Consider the following 19,853-nt stretch of genomic DNA (forward strand, 5'->3'; position numbering starts at 1 on the left):
GCATCCTGGCCCACCCGCACGACGAGGTGAACACGGGTTTCTTCACCCGCTGCTCAGCGGGGTTCGGATTGTGCCTGGAAATCTTCGTCACCCTGGCTCTTGTGGAGGCGCGGGGCAGAGGGTACTGTCCCAGGGCAGCACCCTTTGCAGGGCCTCCCGAAGCCCCTCGCAGCCCAGAGATACCAGAAATGAGCCACAGCAGACAAAGGCACCCCCTCCTCCAAGCTGGACGTCAGCCCTGCCTCTTCCTCGTGGTGAGCCCAACGGGACCTCTGTCCACGCAGCCCTACCAGGTCGGCCAGAGGCAGAGAGGCTCCGGCCCTGTCCTCAGCCCTGGCATTGCCCAGACGGCGAAGAGTTTGTCAGTGTTCAGGAAGCCGGCCTCCGTGTGCATCCAGCCCTGGAGATCAGCCTTCTCCTGGGTGGTCTCCTCAGGGAGGTGCCCCACGAAGATGCTCCAGCTCCAAGTGAGGGTGCCAGGGAGAGATCCCCACAGCTGGGGGCAGTGGGCAGGGAGGGCCCGGCCAGACGCAGAGCCCTCTTCTCCCGTCCACACAACTGCAGATCCTAGGCCTTCCTAGTCTATTGGCTCCTAGAGTCCCTCCGATCCAAAGAAGGGGGCAGACAGGAAAGGAAACAGGTCATGGACTCCCAGGGACAGGGAGCCTGGCCAACCCCAACTCGGAGCCAGGTTCTCGGGGCACATGGATGCACCACACCCAGCCCCTGGCCACCCGGAGAGCACAGATGAGCACATGGGGACGAGGCAAGCCATGGATACACCTGACACCTTTGGGGCAGAACTGGTGGCTGAAGGCGTCTGGGCAGAGTAGTGAGAACAGTTAATTCAACACAGGTGAGAACGAGGGGTCTACCACTATCTCCATGGAAACGGGAGCTTCCTAGCAAGGTACCTGGACAGCAATCCGCACCTGGCTTCCCTGCCTCCCCGAGGGTGGAGACTCCGGGTAGGGCCTCAGAGCTGGTCCCGCCAACACCCAGAACACCCCCCCTGCATGGATTGAATTGTGTCTCCCCAAACTCCCATGTGAAGCCCTAATCCCCAGTGAGATGGCATTTGGAGGTGATTAGGTTTAGATGAAATTCTGAGGATGGGGTCCTTACAATGGGCTAGGTGCCCTTTAAGGAGACACAGAGTGGGACGACACAGGGAGGACGCGTGGCTGCTCCCCATCAGGAAGAGGGCCCCATGGGGAACTGGACAGGCGGCAGGCACCTTGATCCCAGACCTCCAGCCCCCAGAACTGAGACACACACACTGTGGCTTACGTGCCCCCGGCCTGGTATTTTGTGTCCAGTCCACGCTAAGAACTACTTCTGAGGGCAGGGACCAGGCTCGTCTTGCTGCCCAGCCCCTAGCACAGTACAAACTCCACATTCCCACTCAGATGCGCCCTGAAGGAATGAACAAATGGCCTAAGGCAGCCGTGGGCAAACTACGGCCTGCGGGCCGGATCCTGCCGTTTGAAATGAATAAAACTAAAAAAAAAAAAGACCGTACCCTTTTATGTAATGATGTTTACTTTGAATTTATATTAGTTCACACAAACACTCCATCCATGCTTTTGTTCCGGCCCTCCGGTCCAGGTTAAGAACCCATTGTGGCCCTCCAGTCAAAAAGTTTGCCCACCCCTGGCCTAAGGGATGGATGGGACACTGAGTGGCTTCTTATGTGGCTGGTTTCCCACTTGCTAACCCCACTGGCCTGGAGCTGTGTGGTCTTGTGTGGACCGATCTGGGAGCGGAGAGCGCTGTCTGGCTGCTTAGCCCCTAGGCCCCACGCAGGAGGGATGTCTGACCTGGGTTCTCGGCTGTAACCCCAGCACCCGGGACCCTGCCAGCGGGCGGTGACCACTCAGCACGCATCCCATAGAACGGGCTCCCTAGAGAGCATCGCTGGTCTCAGGATGGAGACTGAGTGTCAGCACCCGCCAGGCACACTGGCCAGGGCACTGCTTCCTGCAGCCTGCCTGCCCCTTTCCCTCTGCCCGGCTGCAGGGGGTGGGGGTGGGGGGTTAAGGAGACCCCAAGGTGAGGAAGTGCTTTGTGATTGGCTCCTTGTCCTGTCTCTGCTGAAAGGTGCAATCTCCCCAAAGCTAACATGGCTCTCAGGGTGGTGACAGACGCTCCTTGACCAAACGCTGCTCAGGCTCCTCTGAGCTGTCTTCACTGGGGCTTCACTGGCTGCTGGCTGTCAGCACAAACTACTTTATCCCCAGCCTGCATGCGCATGTGTACACACACACACACACACACGCACACACACACACGAGGCCTGAGCCAACATCAGCACAAGGCCACATTTCCAGGGTGATCCCACCCCTTAAGTTCCTGCCTGAGAAAGCTCAGTGCTGCCAGGAGAGTTTCGAATTTGTTCCAACCAAACAAAACCTGGGCTGGCCCGATGGGCCCCAGGCCCCGCCTAGAGCACCTGCTTTACAGTTTGCAGTGATAAGCACTTCCTCTGCCCTTTGAGATGCAAAGCTCAACCCTACCCCCACCCCCACCCCAGAACTGCCTCCTCAGGGCCTGAGAGGGCGGCTGTGGGTGCTGAGCTTCCCTCCTCCCAGGTCACCACAGGGCTCCTTGCTCTAACCGACACCACGGTCACAAACACCAGGTGAGCGCTAGTTAATGAACCCAGAGGGCCTGGTTACCTGGACAAGCCATCCCCCTTCCGGTTTTTGTGAATTTCCACTTTCTCAACTGCTCAAATCCCACCCACTCTTCCCACTCCCTCCTCCTCCCTGGGCAGTGCCCAGTCACCTCTGCCCAATGGGAAGTAAAGTTCAGCTCACTCCGGACCTCTCCCTGCTGCAACAGTGTGAATAAAACCTGCCCGTTCTCGTTAACTAGTGTCAGGCTTTCTCTTTGCCCGTGGTCACACTTTGAGAGGAGAGCCTTTGGCGTTTGGAGGATTGAGGCTCAGGGAGAAAGCCAGCACATTGGAAGGGCCACAACCTGCTCCAGGTCCCCCAACTCATCCGTTCCCCCAGCACAGGCTGAATCCTACAGGGAATGCACTTGGGAGCCCTGAACTGAATCAGTGGATGAGGAAGCCAGCTTCCAAGATGACCCCCAAAGATGCCCTTGCCCTCCCAGAATCCACATCCTTGTGGAGCCCTCTCCCACCCTAAAAGGGTTGACCCCATGACCTGTCAGGAGTGGTGGCAATGACAAAGTGCCACTTCAGGTCAGAGCATGATAGGATTGTCAGGTCCAGTGCAGGACGCCTGGTTAAAATTGGATTACAAACCAAAAAAAAAAAAAATTTTTTAGTGTAAGTATGTCCCAAATACTGCAAGGGATATAGTTATACTCATGTAAGAAATGAGCTGGGCCCCCCAATGCAGGGGGCCTGGTAGAACACAAAACACACTCGGAGCCCGGCAGCAAGGCAAACATCTTTGCTTCTACATCAGTGGTTCTCAACCTTCCTAATGCCACGACCCTTTAATACAGTTCCTCATGTTGTGGTGACCCCTAATTTCATTGTTACGAATTGAACATAAAGCATAGTGATTAATCACAAAAGCAATATGTAATTATATATGTGTTTTCCGATGGTCTTAGGCGACCCCTGTGAACGGGTCGTTCGACCCCCAAAGGGGTCGCGACCCACAGGTTGAGAACCGCTGCCCTACATAGAAGGGTGCACACATGGCCTGTCTGCTCGGATTTATAATCCCTGACACACGTGACCTGCCCCTCACTCTTGATTGGAGCTCAGGCTCATGGTCTTTCCTGATTGGCTAATTCAAAGGGAGGGGCTGGCCTTTGCCGTGTGAAGATGGCAGCCCCCCAGGGGAGCTGCAAGTCATGGGGCCCACTTGGCGGCTGCCAAGTCCAAAATGGCGGCTGTCTAAACTGTGCTTTGTCAGAAAAGATGATTTGTTTATTCTCACACTAAGAACCAGGTCATCTTCCTGAAGTTCAGACTTCACTGGGAGGCTCATAGTTTTATTTGCTGAATCTGGCAACCCTAGTCCCTAAGGAGAGTGTGGCTTGCTCCTTGCGCTCTCTTGTTTTTCTCATTTGAGGGAAGCTGCTGCCATGTTGGGAGGACCCTCAAGCAGCCCTGTGGACGGGTCATGTAGCAAAGACCCAGAGCCTCCTGCTGCAGCAGCGAGGAACTGGGGCCTCCCCCGGCACTCATGTGGGGAGCCACCTGGGAAGCAGCTTCTCCGGCTCCAGTCGAGCCTTCGGATGAGACAGCTCCAGCCGACAGCTTCACTCCAGCCTCGTGAGAAACCCGAGCCAGGACCCCGAGCGATGAAGCTGCTCCCAAATTCCCCATCTGCACCGACGGTGAGATGTTTTCTGTCCTAACTTGCTAAATGTGGGGGTTCGTTTTTACACACCACTGAAAGAGCTCTCTCCCGAGATCCCGGGGTGTCAAAAATAGCCGGCGATTAGTAAAAATAATGGCTTGCAAACTACAAACAAACCAGAAGAGCTCCAGGCCACCCCACAGATGGATTCCCTGGCTTTGCTCATTTCCCTTTGGATGCACATGCCGAGGTGGGGAGCAGGGCGGGGTGACAGCAGGCACTCAGGTTGGCCTGGCCGTCCCTCGGCCAGGACCCGCCTCAGCAGCCTGAAGTCCTGCTGGCGGGAGAGGGTAGGGATGCCTGTGCTCTCAGGCGGCCGTGCAGCTCAAGGACGGGCCTGTGGAGGCTGAGGAAGGAAGCCAGGGTGGCCCTGGGGAGCCCCTGCCCGTGCTGAAGAGCTGGCGGCAGAGTGCAGGCCAGGAATGTCCCGGCTTGGTTGAAGGCCAGCTTCTTGGCCAGGCTGAGGCACAGCGAGGGGCTGGCTCTGCCTTGAGAAGCAGACACAGGGGAACAGAGCGGGCCCTGGGGATGCCCCCCCCCCCCCCCGGCCCTGCCAGGCTCCCTGCAGGCAGCCCTCTGCCCTGGCCTCACCCAGGCACTCACCTCTTGTTGGTCCTCAGCCCCAACCCCACAACCCACATGTTGATTGACAATCAGAACAGGGTGGAGGCAAGCTGGGTGGTCATTTAAATATATATATATATTATTGATTTCAGAGAGGAAGGGAGAGAGAGAGAGGGGGGAGAGAAAGAGAGAGAGAGAAACATCGATGATGATAGAGAATCATCGATTGGCTGCCTTCTGCACGCCCCCTACTGGGGATCCAGCCGCAGCCTGGGCATGTGCCCTGACTGGGAATCGAACCGTGACCTCCTGGTTCAGAGGTTGACGCTCAGCCGCTCTGGGCTGGGTGGTCTTTGAGTTCCGACAGTCTCTCCCAGATCCTCAGGGTGCCAGAGAATGTGGGGGGCTTCGCCTCCCACAGTGTGTTTATCGGGGAGCCTGTGCCACACAGCCTGGTGGGGCATCCCGCCAACCCCCTACAGCTGCCCTGGGCCCATCCCACCCTGGCCTCAGCCCACAAACGAACAGAGCTGCCCACCACCGGCCCCCACCTACCTAGGGCCCCGGCAGCCAGGGCCGCAGCCACGTCGGGAGTGATGCGGGGACGCAGTCATGGGGCTGCCAGAGCTGCAAAGGGCAGTGAGCCGCCGCTGCTCCTCGCAGAACTCCATGTGACGCCAGCCGTCCCTGTGCTAGAGCCGAGTGCGATGTGGTTGGTGTGCTGGATGGCTGTGCCCACGTCCAGGCCATGCACGGCGAGGGGCCCTCGCTCTGGGAGGAGTCCTTCTGCCGCAGGCGCTCAGGCTTTGTGGTCCGGGAGTGGTGGCCAGCGGGCAGGTGAGACCCCAGGTCCCTGAGAGGGAGGGCCAAGGGGGAGACACGGAGGCAGAGGTGTGGTGCTGATGGGGGCAGAGAAAGTGAGGGGCGAGTGGGATGGTGCTGAGATGAATAAACTAAGAAATCATTTAAAAGCCTCTCTGGTTCCTCAAAAAATTAAACACGCCCTAACCGGTTTGGCTCAGTGGATAGAGCGTCGGCCTGCGGAGTCAGGGGTCCCAGGTTCTATTCTGGTCAGGGGCATGTACCTTGGTTGCGGGCACATCCCCAGTGGGGGGTGTTCAGGAGGCGGCTGATCGATCTTGCTCTCTCATCGATGTTTCTAACTATCCCTCTCCCTTCCTCTCTGTAAAAAATCAATAAAATATATTTTTTAAAAAAATTAAACATAAAATGACCATATGACCCAGCAATGCCACTTCTGATACATCCCCAAAGAGAACTTCAAGCAGGGCATGGAGGGGATGTTTGCACGTCCACGCCCACAGCAGCATGACCCACACCGGCCAAAGAAGGCAACCCGATGAACGCGGATGGACAATGGGCTATGCAACTATCACATATCCGTACAATGGACTGTTGTCCGGCCTTAAAAAGGAGCGTCTGACACGTGCTACCACGTGGATGAGCCTTGAAGACACCATGCTTAATGAAGTAAGCCCGTTTAAAAACAGATAAACCTTCTTATGATCCCACTCGTACGGGGCATTCAAGTGGTCAGATTCCTACGGACAGAAAGGAGGCTGACGGTTGCCGGGAGGGCTGGTTTGAGGAGTTGTTGAATGTGTACAGGGTTTCAGTTTTTCAATATGCACAACAATGTAATGTACTTAATGCCACAAAACTAGATATTTAAAAATGGTTTAAAAGGTAAATTAACGTAAAATGGTAAATTTTGTGTTTACCACAATTAAAAATGTTTTTAAAAGCCTTTCAGAACTTAGTAGTTTCTTGTCATTTCTTAAGGAGCAGCGATTAAGAGAATAATGAGGCCCGGTGGCATGGCTCAGCGGCTGAGTGTATGACCCAGAAGGTCACAGTTCGATTCCTGGTCTGGGCACACGCTCAGGGTTGCAGCTCAGTCCCCAGTGCTAGGTGTGCAGGCGGCAGCCAATCAAGGATTCTCTCTCATCGATGTTTCTGTCTCTCTCTTCTTTCCTCTCTCTCTAAAAAGCAATAAAAACATTAAAAAGAGAGAGAGAATAATGAGCCCCGGGTGAGAATCACTGAGAAAATACATATATTTCTCTACAGAGTTTGCACATTTTCGACAATCTAATCAGCTATTTGTCTTTCTTTGATGATGAATAAATGTTGAAAAGGAAGTGAAAAATATATTTGCCAAAGATATGCTGATCTATGTAAAAAGCCTGTACATTTTGAGAATTAGCTTGACTGTGAAGTATCTGATGATATTAACATACAAAAATCAACATGTTCCCATATATCAACACTAACCACCTAGAAAAAGGGGAAAATCACATCCACAATGGAAACACAAATTAAATTCACCAAAAATTATAAAGGATAGTTATGGACCAAACTATTACGTTTGCTAAAGAAAAGACATGAATAAATTGAAAAAGGCATCATCTTAATGAATGGTCAGTCTCAATATTGTAAAAGTTATTTTTCACAAGATTAATCAATGAAGATGCAATTTCAACAAAAATCCCAACAGGAGATTTTCTGGAATTTGGAGAAGTTAATTTTAAAGTTTACATAGAAAAAAATGCAAGATAAAAACATATTATAAAGCTAAAGTAATTAAAACACTATGAAGGACCTTGTAACCAGAATATATAAAGAACTTTTATACCTCAACAATAAAAAGACAAATAGTGCAAACATTCGCAACGAATTTGAGTAGACATTTCTCCGAAGAAGATATACCTGTGGATGTATGTGTTATATCCAAATAATAATGGAATACTACTCAACTGTAAAAATGAATGAACTATTGATGTATGCGGATGAACTTAACCCTAAGCCGGCGGTTCTCAACCTGTGGGTCGCGACCCCTTTGGCGGTCGAACGACCCTTTCACAGGGGCCGCCTAAGACCATCCTGCATATCAGATATTTACATGACGATGCATAACAGTAGCAACATCACAGTGATGAAGTAGCAACGAAAATAATGTTATGGTTGGGTCACAACATGAGGAACTGTATTTAAAGGGCCAGAAGGTTGAGAACCACTGCCCTACGCGGAAGAAGCCAGACACAGAAGACTCTGTACTGTAAGTAGTTCAGTGAAGCAGAATAAATAAATGCCTGGGCTCAGCGGCAGGTGCACTACGGCTTGGAGGGTGAGGATCCCAACCCCATTCTAACAAGCGGAGGCTAGAAAGCTAAAACTATTCCCCAGAATCCCACGGGGGGAGTTCCTGGGTATGACTCATGTTCCACTGATCACGACTGATTGGGGAGTGAGTCGTGTGAGGGGAAGAGCCAGGGTGGTCCTGGCAGAACGGCGTGGTTATGGAGCCAGCGCCGACGGTGGCGTCAGCTCCCGCTCCGGCCAGCATTTCCTGACCACAGTGTGGGCAGCGTGACCGCCCTGTCAGCTGCTAGGGAGATGACAGCGCCTTCCCAACCGGTGAACGAGGGCTGCTCCTGCACCGTGCTCTTCTAGCCCTGCCGGTGGTTTTTCCCCGGGATTTTTCTGAGCTACAACAGACAAACCATGAAATTCACCCACTGTGAGAGCACAGGACGACGAGTTTTAATAAATTCACACAGTTGTGGGACCATCACCACAATCTAATTTTAGGGCACTTTCCATCATCCCGAAAATTCCCGGGTGCCTGTGTGAGGTCAATTCTCCTCCTATTCCTAGCCTCCGGCAACCACTGATCTGATTGGCCGCCATCGTTTTGCCTTCACTAGAACAGCGCAACGTGTGGTCTTTTGTGTCTGAACTTGGGATAAGTTCATCTGTGCGTTTCAGTGGTTCATTCGTTTGTACAATTGAATGAGTAACATGCTATTATTTGGATGCGCCATCTTTTGCTTCTCAGTCACACCATGGACGGACATCGGGACTTTGCCCAGCATTTGGTGACTATGACTGTGGCTGCTATGAACATTCATGTACAAGTTTTTGTGTAGACATAGGTTTGCGTTGGCCTAGAAGTTGAATTGCTAGGTCATAGAGTAACCCTGTGTTTGACATTTTCAGACATGTCTGCACTGCTTTCCAACGTGGTTGTGCCGTTTTCTATTCCCATCAGCGATGGATGAGGGTTCCACTTTCTCCAGTTTTTAAATTTTCTCCACCCTAGTGGGTGTGCATTTCCCTGGTAGCCAATGGCATCGAACATGCTTATTAAGCCATTTGCATAGCTTTTGAGAAATGTTCATTCAAATCCTTTGCCTGTTTTAAAATGGAGTCATTTTTCTTTTTATTGTTGGTGTGTAAGAGTTCTTTATTTCGGCCACAAGGTCTTTAGCAGATACATGCTTCTTAAATACCTTTGTCTTTTCATTTCCAAAGTTGGCATTTACTTGACAGTATCTGTTGAAGGGGAGAGTTTTAGATGTTGATGAAGTCCAACTTGGTTGTTTCTTTCATAGATGATTTGTGCTTTATCCTGTCGTGGAACTAGGAAATCTTTACCTAATCCAAGGGTACAGGGACAGTGGTAGCTTTTACATCTAGATCTTCGATACGTTGTAAGTTCATTTTTGTGTCTGATGTGAGGTCAAGGTCCGAGTGTGCTAGGCAGTTAGGCAGGCGTGAGCAGGGGCGGTGGGCCAGGTGCAGAAGGGCACCGGGCAGACAGCCCCAGGCGCCTAGCAAAGGGCAAGCCTGGGAAACAAGGACCTCGCGCCCTGGTGGCCTTTCCTCCCCTAGCGTGTCGCTGGTCAGACAGTCCAGACCCTCCTGACCTTTCCTCCCCTGACATGTTGCTGGTCATGCAGGTTAGACCCCCGTAGAGGGGAAACTAACCAGGGGGCTGGAGAATAGCGCTTAAGCTTCAAGCCCCCAGGACAGTGGTTCTCAACCTTCTGGCCCTTTAAATACAGTTCCTCATGTTGTGACCCAACCGTACAATTATTTTCGTTGCTACTTCATAACTGTAATGTTGCTACTGTTATGAATCGTCATGTAAATATCTGATATGCAGGATGGTCTTAGGTGACCCCTGGGAAAGGGTCGTTTGACCGCCAAAGGGGTCGCGTCCCACAGGTTGAGAACCGCTGCCCCAGGACCATGAGGCTCTGACCCACATCAAACGCATCTGGGCCTCAGCTGTGCTTCAGCTCCAGGCGCAGACCAGGCGGGGATCCCAGGGCTGCCTCAGGGCCAGCTGCCACGGCTGGTGACGCCCTGGCCGGTGCTGACCAATCAGTGGAGACAGCCTCCCTGAGAGGGCACGCCTGGAGAGCTGATGCATGTTCTACTGAGATCCTCGCCTGAAATCCCTGCCTTAAAGGCTCTTAGGACCGAGGGCCCATCTGTGGTTCTCTCTCTCTCTCTCTCTCTCTCTCTCTCTCTCTCTCTCTCTCTCTCTCCTGCCTTTCCCATCCTCTCCCCTCCCTGCTGGCGCATTTCCTTGCCTCTCTTTTTCCCCCAAGCTCCAGGGCCCTTCTTTGCCTCTATGACTTGTTTCCTGAGCCCATTTCTTCTACCGCTCACTTCTTCTACCTCTGTGACTTTCTGAATAAACTCTTCTAGTTTGAATCTTGAATCTGAATTCTTTCTTAGCCAGAACTGTACCGAAGTCGGGTCTGACTCCACCAGTCTAACAGCGGAAGCCATTTCACCGCCATCGTAAGTTCCCTTACGTTATTTATTTACTTATCCTTGCGTACTATTCCAGCATAATTTGTTCAAAAGACCCTCTTTTCCCCATTGAATTACCCTGGCACCTTTATGAAAAAGCAGTTGATCATCATTGTGAGCTTTCATTTCTGGATTCTCCATTGTGTTTTATTGATCTACGTCAACCCCTCCACCAATTCCACTCTGACTTGATTATGTAGCTTTATAGTAAGTTGTTAAATCGAAAGTCTTCCATCTCCATTTCTCACTGAAGGCGAGGACCTGGTGGAGTGAGGGACAGTCAGAGTAGGTCGCAGTGGGTGGACCTAGAGGGCATTATACTAAATGAAATATGTTATTCAGAAAGACAAATACAGTATGACTTCACTTATATGTGGGATGTAAAGAATATAAATGAACAAACAAAACAGATTAATTGGTTCACATAACAAACTGGCGGTTGCCAGATAAAAGGGGGTGTGGCGGTCAGAGTAAAAAGTTGAAGGGATTAAGAACTACCACTTGGCAGTTATACATAATCCTGGGGATGTGAAGTACAGCATAGGGGATATAGTCATAATATTATAACAACTATGAATGGTGCCAGGTGAGCATTAGACTTATCAGGGGGATCACTTCTTAAATTATACAAATGTCTAACCGCTATGCCGAATGCCTGAAACCTGTATAAAGCAATATTGAGGATCAACTATAAATGAAAAAATTAAGCCAGAAAAGTGATATTGCAACATCATACACCATGGAACATGGAGATGGTAACAAACTCAAATTCTTCCCCCTCCAATTGTTTGGGATGGAGCCTAAATAAGCAGATTTTTAGCCATTCAGAGCCCGCCTGCTTCTTATGCCGCAAGAAACTGCGCCCAGACGGCCGGTGTGGCTCAGTGGTTGACTCGACCTATAACCAGGAGATCACAGTTCGATTCCTGGGCACATGCCTGGGTTGTGGGCTTAATCCCCAGTGTGGGGTGTGCAGGACGCAGCCAATCAATGATTTTCTCTCTCATCATTGATGTTTCTGTCGCTCTCTCCCTCTCCCTTCCTCTCTGAAACCAATAAACAGGTATTAAAAAAAAAAAGGAAGAAACGGCACCCAGCATGTGCCATAGACAGATAAACCCCAGAGCTGTAACAGGTCCAGGCCACCAGGCCCGGAGGCCTCTGACTGAGAGCCCCCGGCTGGCGGTGGAGCAATGTCACCTGGACACATAAGCCCCCGCCCATCCCCTTTACCCTGAGGGGTCCCCTTGTCCTCCTCCTTTTCTGGTGGGGGGCCCCGGTGCCACTGCCTCTGAAAAGTCTTATGTTGTGAGGGACCCCTCCCCCCATGCAAACATACCAAAGTGCGACGTGAATAAAACTGTGCTACTGCTGCCTTGTGGTCATGTCATTCCTCGTGTGACCACAACCCCCCCCCCCCCCCCGAACTCATACAGCTTTCTCAGTAGGAGCTCGACGGAAGCCATGCGGTTCCTCTTTAGTGCAGAATATCAGGAGGACCTGCTGACCTGGCCCACCCCGGGGACGTTAAACTGCATCACCTGGTCAAGTGGGTGTCTCTCAGGTTCCTCCAGCTTAAATTTACCTCCCCTCCCCCCTTCATAATTGATCGGAATTCTGTGGGGAGGTGTTCTGAGGTTGCACCTATATCCTCTCTCATCAACCGCCAACCTCTGACCTTCGTACCCACTGATGACTCCCATTTGAATCAGCCGCCTCCATATGAATGCCAAAAGGAGATTGTCTAATTCCATCATTCCTTCTGCGTTTGTTGACGTTCTCCAATGAGGAGGAGATTTCCCCCTCCCCCATTTTTAATTAACTTTGGTTCATATTTTCAATAAGTCCCATTATTCAATGAATTATTCAGTGGGTTATAGTCTATTACTATCATTATTTATCTTGATGCTCAAATTGCCCCAAATTTGGCGTAGCTTTTTAACTGGCTCTTCGGCCCTTTGACGGCTATCCAAAATTTGGGGCACTACCTTACTTTCTGGTACAAGATATTCCAGGCTTGTCTCATACTTTCCCTGCCCCAGCCCAGGAGTTAGATATTTCTTCAAAAAAGCCCGGTTCTTTTCGTGGTAGGTGGGGTTTAGAAACCACACCTGGGAGTTCGGTGTGTTCCCTGCCACTGGGTGTCACTGCTTCAGGCCCTCTGAGCAGAAACAGTTGACAAATGCATGCATATTTAGACTCACGCATGGGGCTGTATATACACAAATGTACAGACATATCTATATGTAGCACATATCTGTATTTCTGTATTATAAACTCTGAATTTGTACTAGAACCTCCAATTCAAATCTAATTCTCCAAAACCTCTCCTCTGGCAGTGAGAGACTCAGCTTCTACTTTCTTCAGTATATTTACTTATTGGCTCAGTGTGTCCCGTCTCCGCCACACGGGGCCGCTCCGCCTGCCGCCTCAGGTTGCCCTCACTGCTCCATAACCTTGGCCTCCAAGCCTGCCCCCCGGTCTCCCTGAAGCTGCCCACCCAATTCTCACCTTACACCCTCAACCCTTGTGCTAACTCCCCCAGCCTGGAAGGGAAGATGTCTCTGAGATACACACACACACACACACACACACACACACACACACACACACACACACGAGGCCTGGTGCACAAAATTCATGCATGGGAGGGGGTCCCTCAGCCCGGCCTGCACCCTCTCACAATCCGGGACCACTGGCTTCTAACCACTCGCCTGCCTGCCTGCCTGACTCATCACCCCTAACTGCCTCTGCTTGCCGACCTGATCACCCCCTAACTGGTCCCCTGCCAGCCTGGTCACCCCCTAATGCCCTCCCCTGCTGGCCTGATCACCCCCTAACTGCCCTCCCCTGCTGGCCTGTTCACCCCCTAACTGCTCCTGTGCTGGTCTGATCACCCCTAACCACCTCTGCCTCAGGCCTTGCCACCATCAGGCCAGAAGGATGTCCGGAAGATGTCTGGTCTAATTAGCATATTACCCTTTTATTAGCATAGATAAAATAATTCCTCCCTACCATGCACACATATTTATGTACAGTCAAGGTTGTTCTATAAAGTTGCATTAAGCACTGAATTAACAAGAAATACAGGATTAGGTTCCTGGCCGCCTCTGATCACATTTTTATCAACTGATCAATACATAGCCTTGTATTATGTGTGTTTCTGCTCAAGGACATCATATTTAGTACACACTGTTGATTCATTAGCATTGACTTCATGGCCAACAGCACTATAATTCATGCCTGAATTAAGCTTATCTAACACATATTTTTTTCCATAAAGGTGCCCTACAGCCTTCTAGCACTCAGGAGCCACATTCAACAGCAAAATCACCAACAAAAATGCAAAAGAAGGGGGGCACTAGCTTGACCCCCACCAAAGCCATGTATGTACAATATGAGCTGAAGGAAGAAGGCAGAGCCTTACATCCAACTCAGCTGGGAATGTCGAGCAATTCAAATTTTCCCTGCTCTGTGTGTGCCCACAAATGACCACAAAACCGCCTGGAGTGCTGGTTTGGGGGGTTACAAATACAGTTTAGTGATTGGCCGGCTTGCAAATGTGGAATTGGCAAGTAGAGAGGATTGACTGGACTTACATATTAAAAAATGAAAACCTGGCCAGGCCCGTGTGGCTCTGTGGTTATGCATCGACCAGGAGGTCAACGTTCAACTCCCGGTCAGGGCACATGCTCGGGTTGTGGGCTCAATCCCCAGTGGGCACCGTGCAGGAGGCAGCCCACCGATGATTCTCTCTCATCGCTGATGTTTCTCTCTCTCTCTCTCTCTCTCCCTCTCCTTTCCTCTCTGAAATCAATAAAAGCATTTTTTTTTAATGAAAACCTCTCAAATAGATGAGGAGGGCCATCAAATATGACTTAAGCCGTACTTACATTGCATTAAATTTCTTTTTCAAGGAGAATGGCTTAATATATTTCTCATCTATTTATGATTTTATATTTTAAAAAGAAAAAGGGGCTCTGGGTTGCGTCTGGGTATCTAGAACCTGAAGGGACATGGAAGGGTCCTTTCTCCTGTCCTGATGGGCTGTCCCCTGCCTGGGAGATGTCCCCTGCCTGCTCCCACCACTGGCATATTTTCAGGGACCAAGACCTGGATATGCCATGTCAGCACTGGTCTCCTGTGCAGGGAGTGCTGGATGAGAGAGGAATAAACTTCTATCTTCAGTTGCTGTTATTTTGGACCTTATGACGACAGCACAACTCATCCCAAAAGATAAGATTCAGCCATGGCTGGTGTACTCAGTGGTGGCACGGGTCCTCAAACTTTTTAAACAGGGGTCCAGTTCACTGTCCCTCAGACCGTCGGAGGGCCGGACTATAGTTAAAAAAAAAAACTATGAACAGATTCCTATGCACACTGCACATATCTTATTTTGAAGTAAAAAAAACAAAATGGGAACAAATACAATATTTGTATTTGCACGTGGCCCATGGGCTGTAGTTTGAGGATCCCTGGAGAGCATTGGCCCATGCACTGAAAGGTCACAGGTTCAATTCCCAGTCAAGGGCATGCACCTGGGTTGCAGGTTCAATTTCCTGGCCCCAGTTGGGGTGCATGAGGGAGGCAACCTATCGACGTGTCTCTAGCACATGGTATTTCTCTCTCTCTCTTCCCTCCTTCCCTCCCTCCCTTCAATTCTAAAACTCAATGGACAAAATATCCTCAGGTGAGGATTAATAGCAACAACCAATAATAATAAAAAAAAGAATTCATCAAGAATCTGTTGGCCCTGGCTGGGTAGCTCAGTTGGTTAGAGCGTCAACCCACTATGCCAAGGTTGTGGGTTCAATCCCTGGTCAGGGCACATACGAGAATCAACCAATGAATGTATAAATAAGCAGAACAACAAATCCATCTCTCCCTCTCTCTTTCTCTCTCTCTAAAAATCAATCTTTAAAAAATCATAGCTGATAATAAAATTGATCTCTACCTAAATGAAAGAGGAAATGACAGCTGTTCACCATGGCCACCCGGGTGCTCTGATGGTCACGGTTAACGTGCCTGGGCGTCCAGGCATCAGACGCGCACTCTGTCATCCCAGTGACCTTCACAGCGACCCTGAGAGGTGGGGCTCTATTTTTACAGAGAAAAACACCCCCAAGACTCAGAACGTCGAGCTAACACACAGCTAGCCAGAAACTGGAACGCAGAACTGAGCTTCTCAACAAAGGACAAGCTGTGTCCGGACATGAGATGCTGATGTGCTTTATTACTGGAACTGACTTGGAGGGTTTCCTAGTTGCTTCCTAGAAGGCGAGGTGGTTGGGAGCCCAGATCTTCGAACTTGTGAATGCTTTTCTTTCTGATGTTTCTGTCCGTCCTCTGGGGAGAAAAACACACCGATTTGAAACCCACAAGGTCAGATCTTTCTTCTAAAACAGGCAGCTCTTCACAGACCTCCCAGAAGCTTCCCTTGGCAGGGAGGTTCGTCGGAATTCAAATAGCTGCGACGACCCTGCCACGTGGAAGCATGGCGGGTCCCGATGGGGCACGTCTTCAGCAAGAGCCTGACACAGACAGAATCTGGCTTCTTAAAAACAGGAGAGAAAGTCCCTGCCCAGAGCAGCAAATCATGTGTCAGGATGGGCTCTGCCTGTCGGAGCTGGAGAGAGGAGACAGCCAAGTTAGCACCTGGGGGCCCGTGGAAAAGGCGTTCATTCCGTGAGGCCCCACAGTCACCATGAGATGAAAATATTCCAGAATGAATGGATCCGTTCATAAGTTAGAAAAACGTGAATCCCTCTCCCATGAACTTGAGAGCTGTGCTGTCCAAAGAAAATATCATGTGAACCACCTATATATCCTTAACATTTTTCTAGCAGCCACAAAGAAAGGAACTGAAGAAATCGATTTCAATGGTGTCTTTTATGTAACCCAATATATCCAAAATATTATCATCCCAACATGTCATGTATATTGTAAAATATGAGTGGGACAGAATACATTCTCCGTTAGAGAATGTTACACTCACAGCACCCCTCAATCTGGACCACAGCACCCCTCGATCTGGACCACAGCCCCACACTGCGGCCCGTGTCTGCCCTGCTGGACAGCACAGGTATGGAGGGTCCGTGTCCCCGTGTCGATGGGTCTTGCCAATTGCAAAATGAGACTGGGCAGCTTTCAAAAGATGAAGAACGATGAACGTATTTAACTGCTGGGCTCCGCCCCCCAAGACTGACAAATGAAGGTGCAGAGTGAAACCAGTGACTGATGAGGAAAAGAAAATGGGTGATGGTGGTGGCACGGGCTGCATCATGCCCCCTCCCCTAAATCCATGTGCAGAAGCCCTTACCCCCTGCACCTCAGGATGTGACTGCTGGGAGAGAGAGGTCTTTGCAGACAGGTAATCAGGCCAAGATGAGGTCGTTAGGGCGAGCCTAGTCCACGTGACTGGTGTCCCTACAAAAGGGGGCCATCGGGACACACAGACACAGGGAGGGCACGGCCTCTACGAGCAGAGGAGAGGCCTGTGGAGGAACCAGCCCTGCCTGGGTCTCGGCCTTCCAACTGTGAGGAAAGAACATTCTTGTTGTTTGAGATCCCAAGTCCGGTGCCCTGTTACAGCAGCCCGAGTAGGCGGGTGCAGGTGTGTCGGCTGGGGGCATCAGAGGAGAATGATTTGACCAGGAAGCCCTTACGGCAGCTGCCCATGCGCTCTCCTCTCTGCCTGCACCGTATGTCATGGTGTCATGGGGGCTCCTCTGGACAGGACTTGGGGGAAAGGAGAGGAAAAGGAGGGGCAGGAGCAGTCCAAGCCTCCATCCCTTACCATCTGTGATGGGCCAACACACGTCATTCCTTGGGTTTCTGACATGTAGAACTCCCCCCCCCACCCCCCCCACCACCAAAGGTTCTGACAAAAGGCCTCCAGATCGGCCACAATGAAACATTTGGGTGTTTAACGAAAACCTCTAGTCCTGGCTGGGAAGATGGCTCTGCTTCATCTTTGAGACAAAGGCCAGGAGAACAAGTAACGATGTTGGTGGCCAGGCATGAAGGCGCTTACGTGCCCTGCCATGACCCTAGGGGAGAGAGCATGGGTTGGGGTGGGACACTACCCAGAACCCACAGCAACTGAAGGGTCCGTGCGCTTGTCCGCGTGGCCGCTGCAGTTCTGCTCACAGACCCTGCCCCTCCCACCGGGGAGACGGCCGCTGTTGGCCTCAGTTGAGGCACAGCCCAGGGGAGCCAGTCTCACCATCGGGGCGGCCGGGAGCGGCTCTGCCAGTCAGGTCAGTGGTATAAGTTTTCGATTTGCCTCCTGTATTTCTGGGTTATGGAACTTCTCTTCATCTTTGCTGTTGGACCTAGTGAGGAAGGAGGAACCAGTTCGGTTGTGGAGAGAACACGAAAGTCCACATGCCCCGCACAGAACCAGGCAACAGGGCTGCGTGGTGGGGCTAGCTGGTGGCCACTTCCTGGGTGCGCCACCCCTGCCATATCCCCGGGAAGGAGTCGGTGACAAGGAAAGGCCCGGAGAGAGCTCACATGGAGCCGTAGTGAGGAGCTGGGCTTTTATTCCCAGAGGGAGGAGTGTGGCTGCCCTGGGGAGAAGCGGGGAGCTGGGCACCAGTCAGATAGAGGAGCCAGCACCCCTTTATGTGTCTCCAGCTGGTCCCACAGACCCTCTGGCCCCCAGAATAGGGCAGGTCTCAGAGCCCACATGGCCCTGGACTAGCCGGGGACCAGCCTCCAGGAGCCAAGGCCACAGCTCTCCAGGCCGCTCACCCAGCTCTCCACCGTAGAAGGAGAAGTCTTTCTCCAAGATGACCCACTTCTGGATCCTCTGCGCGTTGGAGGTGGCCTCCTGGTTCACATCGTCTATGCCTTTCTGGATGGCGCTGTAGACCAGGGGGTCTTGTAGCTCCACGATCTCAGACACGGTGGACGCCTGGCTGCCCAGGTCCTGGCAGAACTTGGTGGCCTCCCAGTTCAGTTTGTCCAGCGGCTCTCCAGTCGTCTCATCTGTCTCACACTGCCCCCAGAACACCCCTGTCACCACGCCCAACGCCCCCACGCACGCCCCAGCCAGCCCTCGGGACCAAGGAGAAGGTCGGGACCTGGCAGGAGCGCGCCCGCTGGACCCTGGGGCCGAGAGCCCGCAGGACGCCCAGTTACCTTCAGCGTCAGCAGGATGCTTAGGAACTTGGCCTTGTCTCCCACTAACAGGGCGTTACTGACGATGGGGATCCTCTCTTTAACCCTGTTCTCGATGGGGACAGGGGCTACGTTCTCGCCGCCGGCGGTGATGAGCATTTCTGGAACACAGGGCTCCGTCTGTGGGTTCGACCATGGCGACGGGAACCCCCGCCCCCTTGAGGCTCTGAGGGGACCGGTGTTGGCACGGACAACCATTCACCTAGAAAACCCCAGAAGCAGCAGAGGCGCCCTGCCCTTGGCCCGGACTCCCACATGCCCTTGTCTAAGCCACTGACCCCACGTTCCCCTGCCCCCTTCTCCCCTATTTCTTCCAATTCCCATGAAGTGTCTGAAACCTGTGCCTTCCACGTGGACAGGGTCTTATTAATTCACGGCCTATTTTGCCGCCTCCCATCCCCTGCTCCAGGCCCTCTGTCTTGCTTGGAAGATAGTGAAATGCTCCCAGTCACAGCCCCTCTCTCTGTCCCCTGATCTGTCCACCACTTGGCAGCCTCAAAAGAACCTACGTCCAGTCTCACCCGGAGGCTTTGTGCCACACCCCTTGTCTGTCTGAAAAGCACGGTGTCTCTTGCTCCCCCAGGCCTCTAGAATTCTCCAAGAGCTTCATTGTCCTTTCATCCCAGGAGCTGGCCACTCTCGGTTCCACCCACCCAAACTCTCCATCTCATCTCAGGGCCTCGCAGTCATCGCATTTCTGATGTGGTTATGGCAGTCGTCATAATATGATCACTTAATGGACATCGGGGTGGTGTCTGCCCAGTGGCTCCTCCTTCGGATAAACGCACCCTTAGGGATGTTTCCTTAAGGAACTACTCTCCATCTTTATGTGGTTTGGCAGGTGAACTACAGGGTGAGCATGTGACCAGGTCTGACCAATCAGTACAATCCATGCTCTACAGTGATTCGTGCTGAAACTATGAGTAATAACACACTCTTATCCCTCGGGGGTAGGATAAGCCTAGCCTGTTGGCAGCCATCCTGACACCAAATGGGGAAAAGCCTCTTCAAGAATGGCCCCAATGGCCCTAGCTGGTTTGGCTCAATGGGACTGAAGGGCCCCAGTTTGATTCTGGCCGAGGGCACACGCCCGGGTTGTGGGCTCGATCCCCAGTAGGCGGCGTG

The 19,853-nt window shown here is 51.7% G+C and overlaps 1 protein-coding gene across 2 annotated transcripts in view; it reads right to left on the reverse strand.

The window, feature by feature from the left end:
* Positions 1-17,804: 17,804 nt before the first annotated feature.
* Positions 17,805-19,853, reverse strand: part of ACSBG2 (acyl-CoA synthetase bubblegum family member 2) — a 30,305-nt gene continuing 28,256 nt past the window's right edge. For both annotated transcript variants that reach the window (XM_059695257.1, XM_059695259.1), the window contains 3 exons: positions 18,690-18,829; positions 18,300-18,546; positions 17,805-17,878 (listed from right to left, as the gene is read on the reverse strand). In XM_059695257.1, coding sequence (XP_059551240.1) covers positions 17,805-17,878; positions 18,300-18,546; positions 18,690-18,829 — 461 coding nt within the window. The remainder of the gene's footprint in view (positions 17,879-18,299; positions 18,547-18,689; positions 18,830-19,853) is intronic.

Source organism: Myotis daubentonii, chromosome 5 (assembly GCF_963259705.1).
Source record: "Myotis daubentonii chromosome 5, mMyoDau2.1, whole genome shotgun sequence".
NCBI classification, from domain to species: domain Eukaryota; kingdom Metazoa; phylum Chordata; class Mammalia; order Chiroptera; family Vespertilionidae; genus Myotis; species Myotis daubentonii.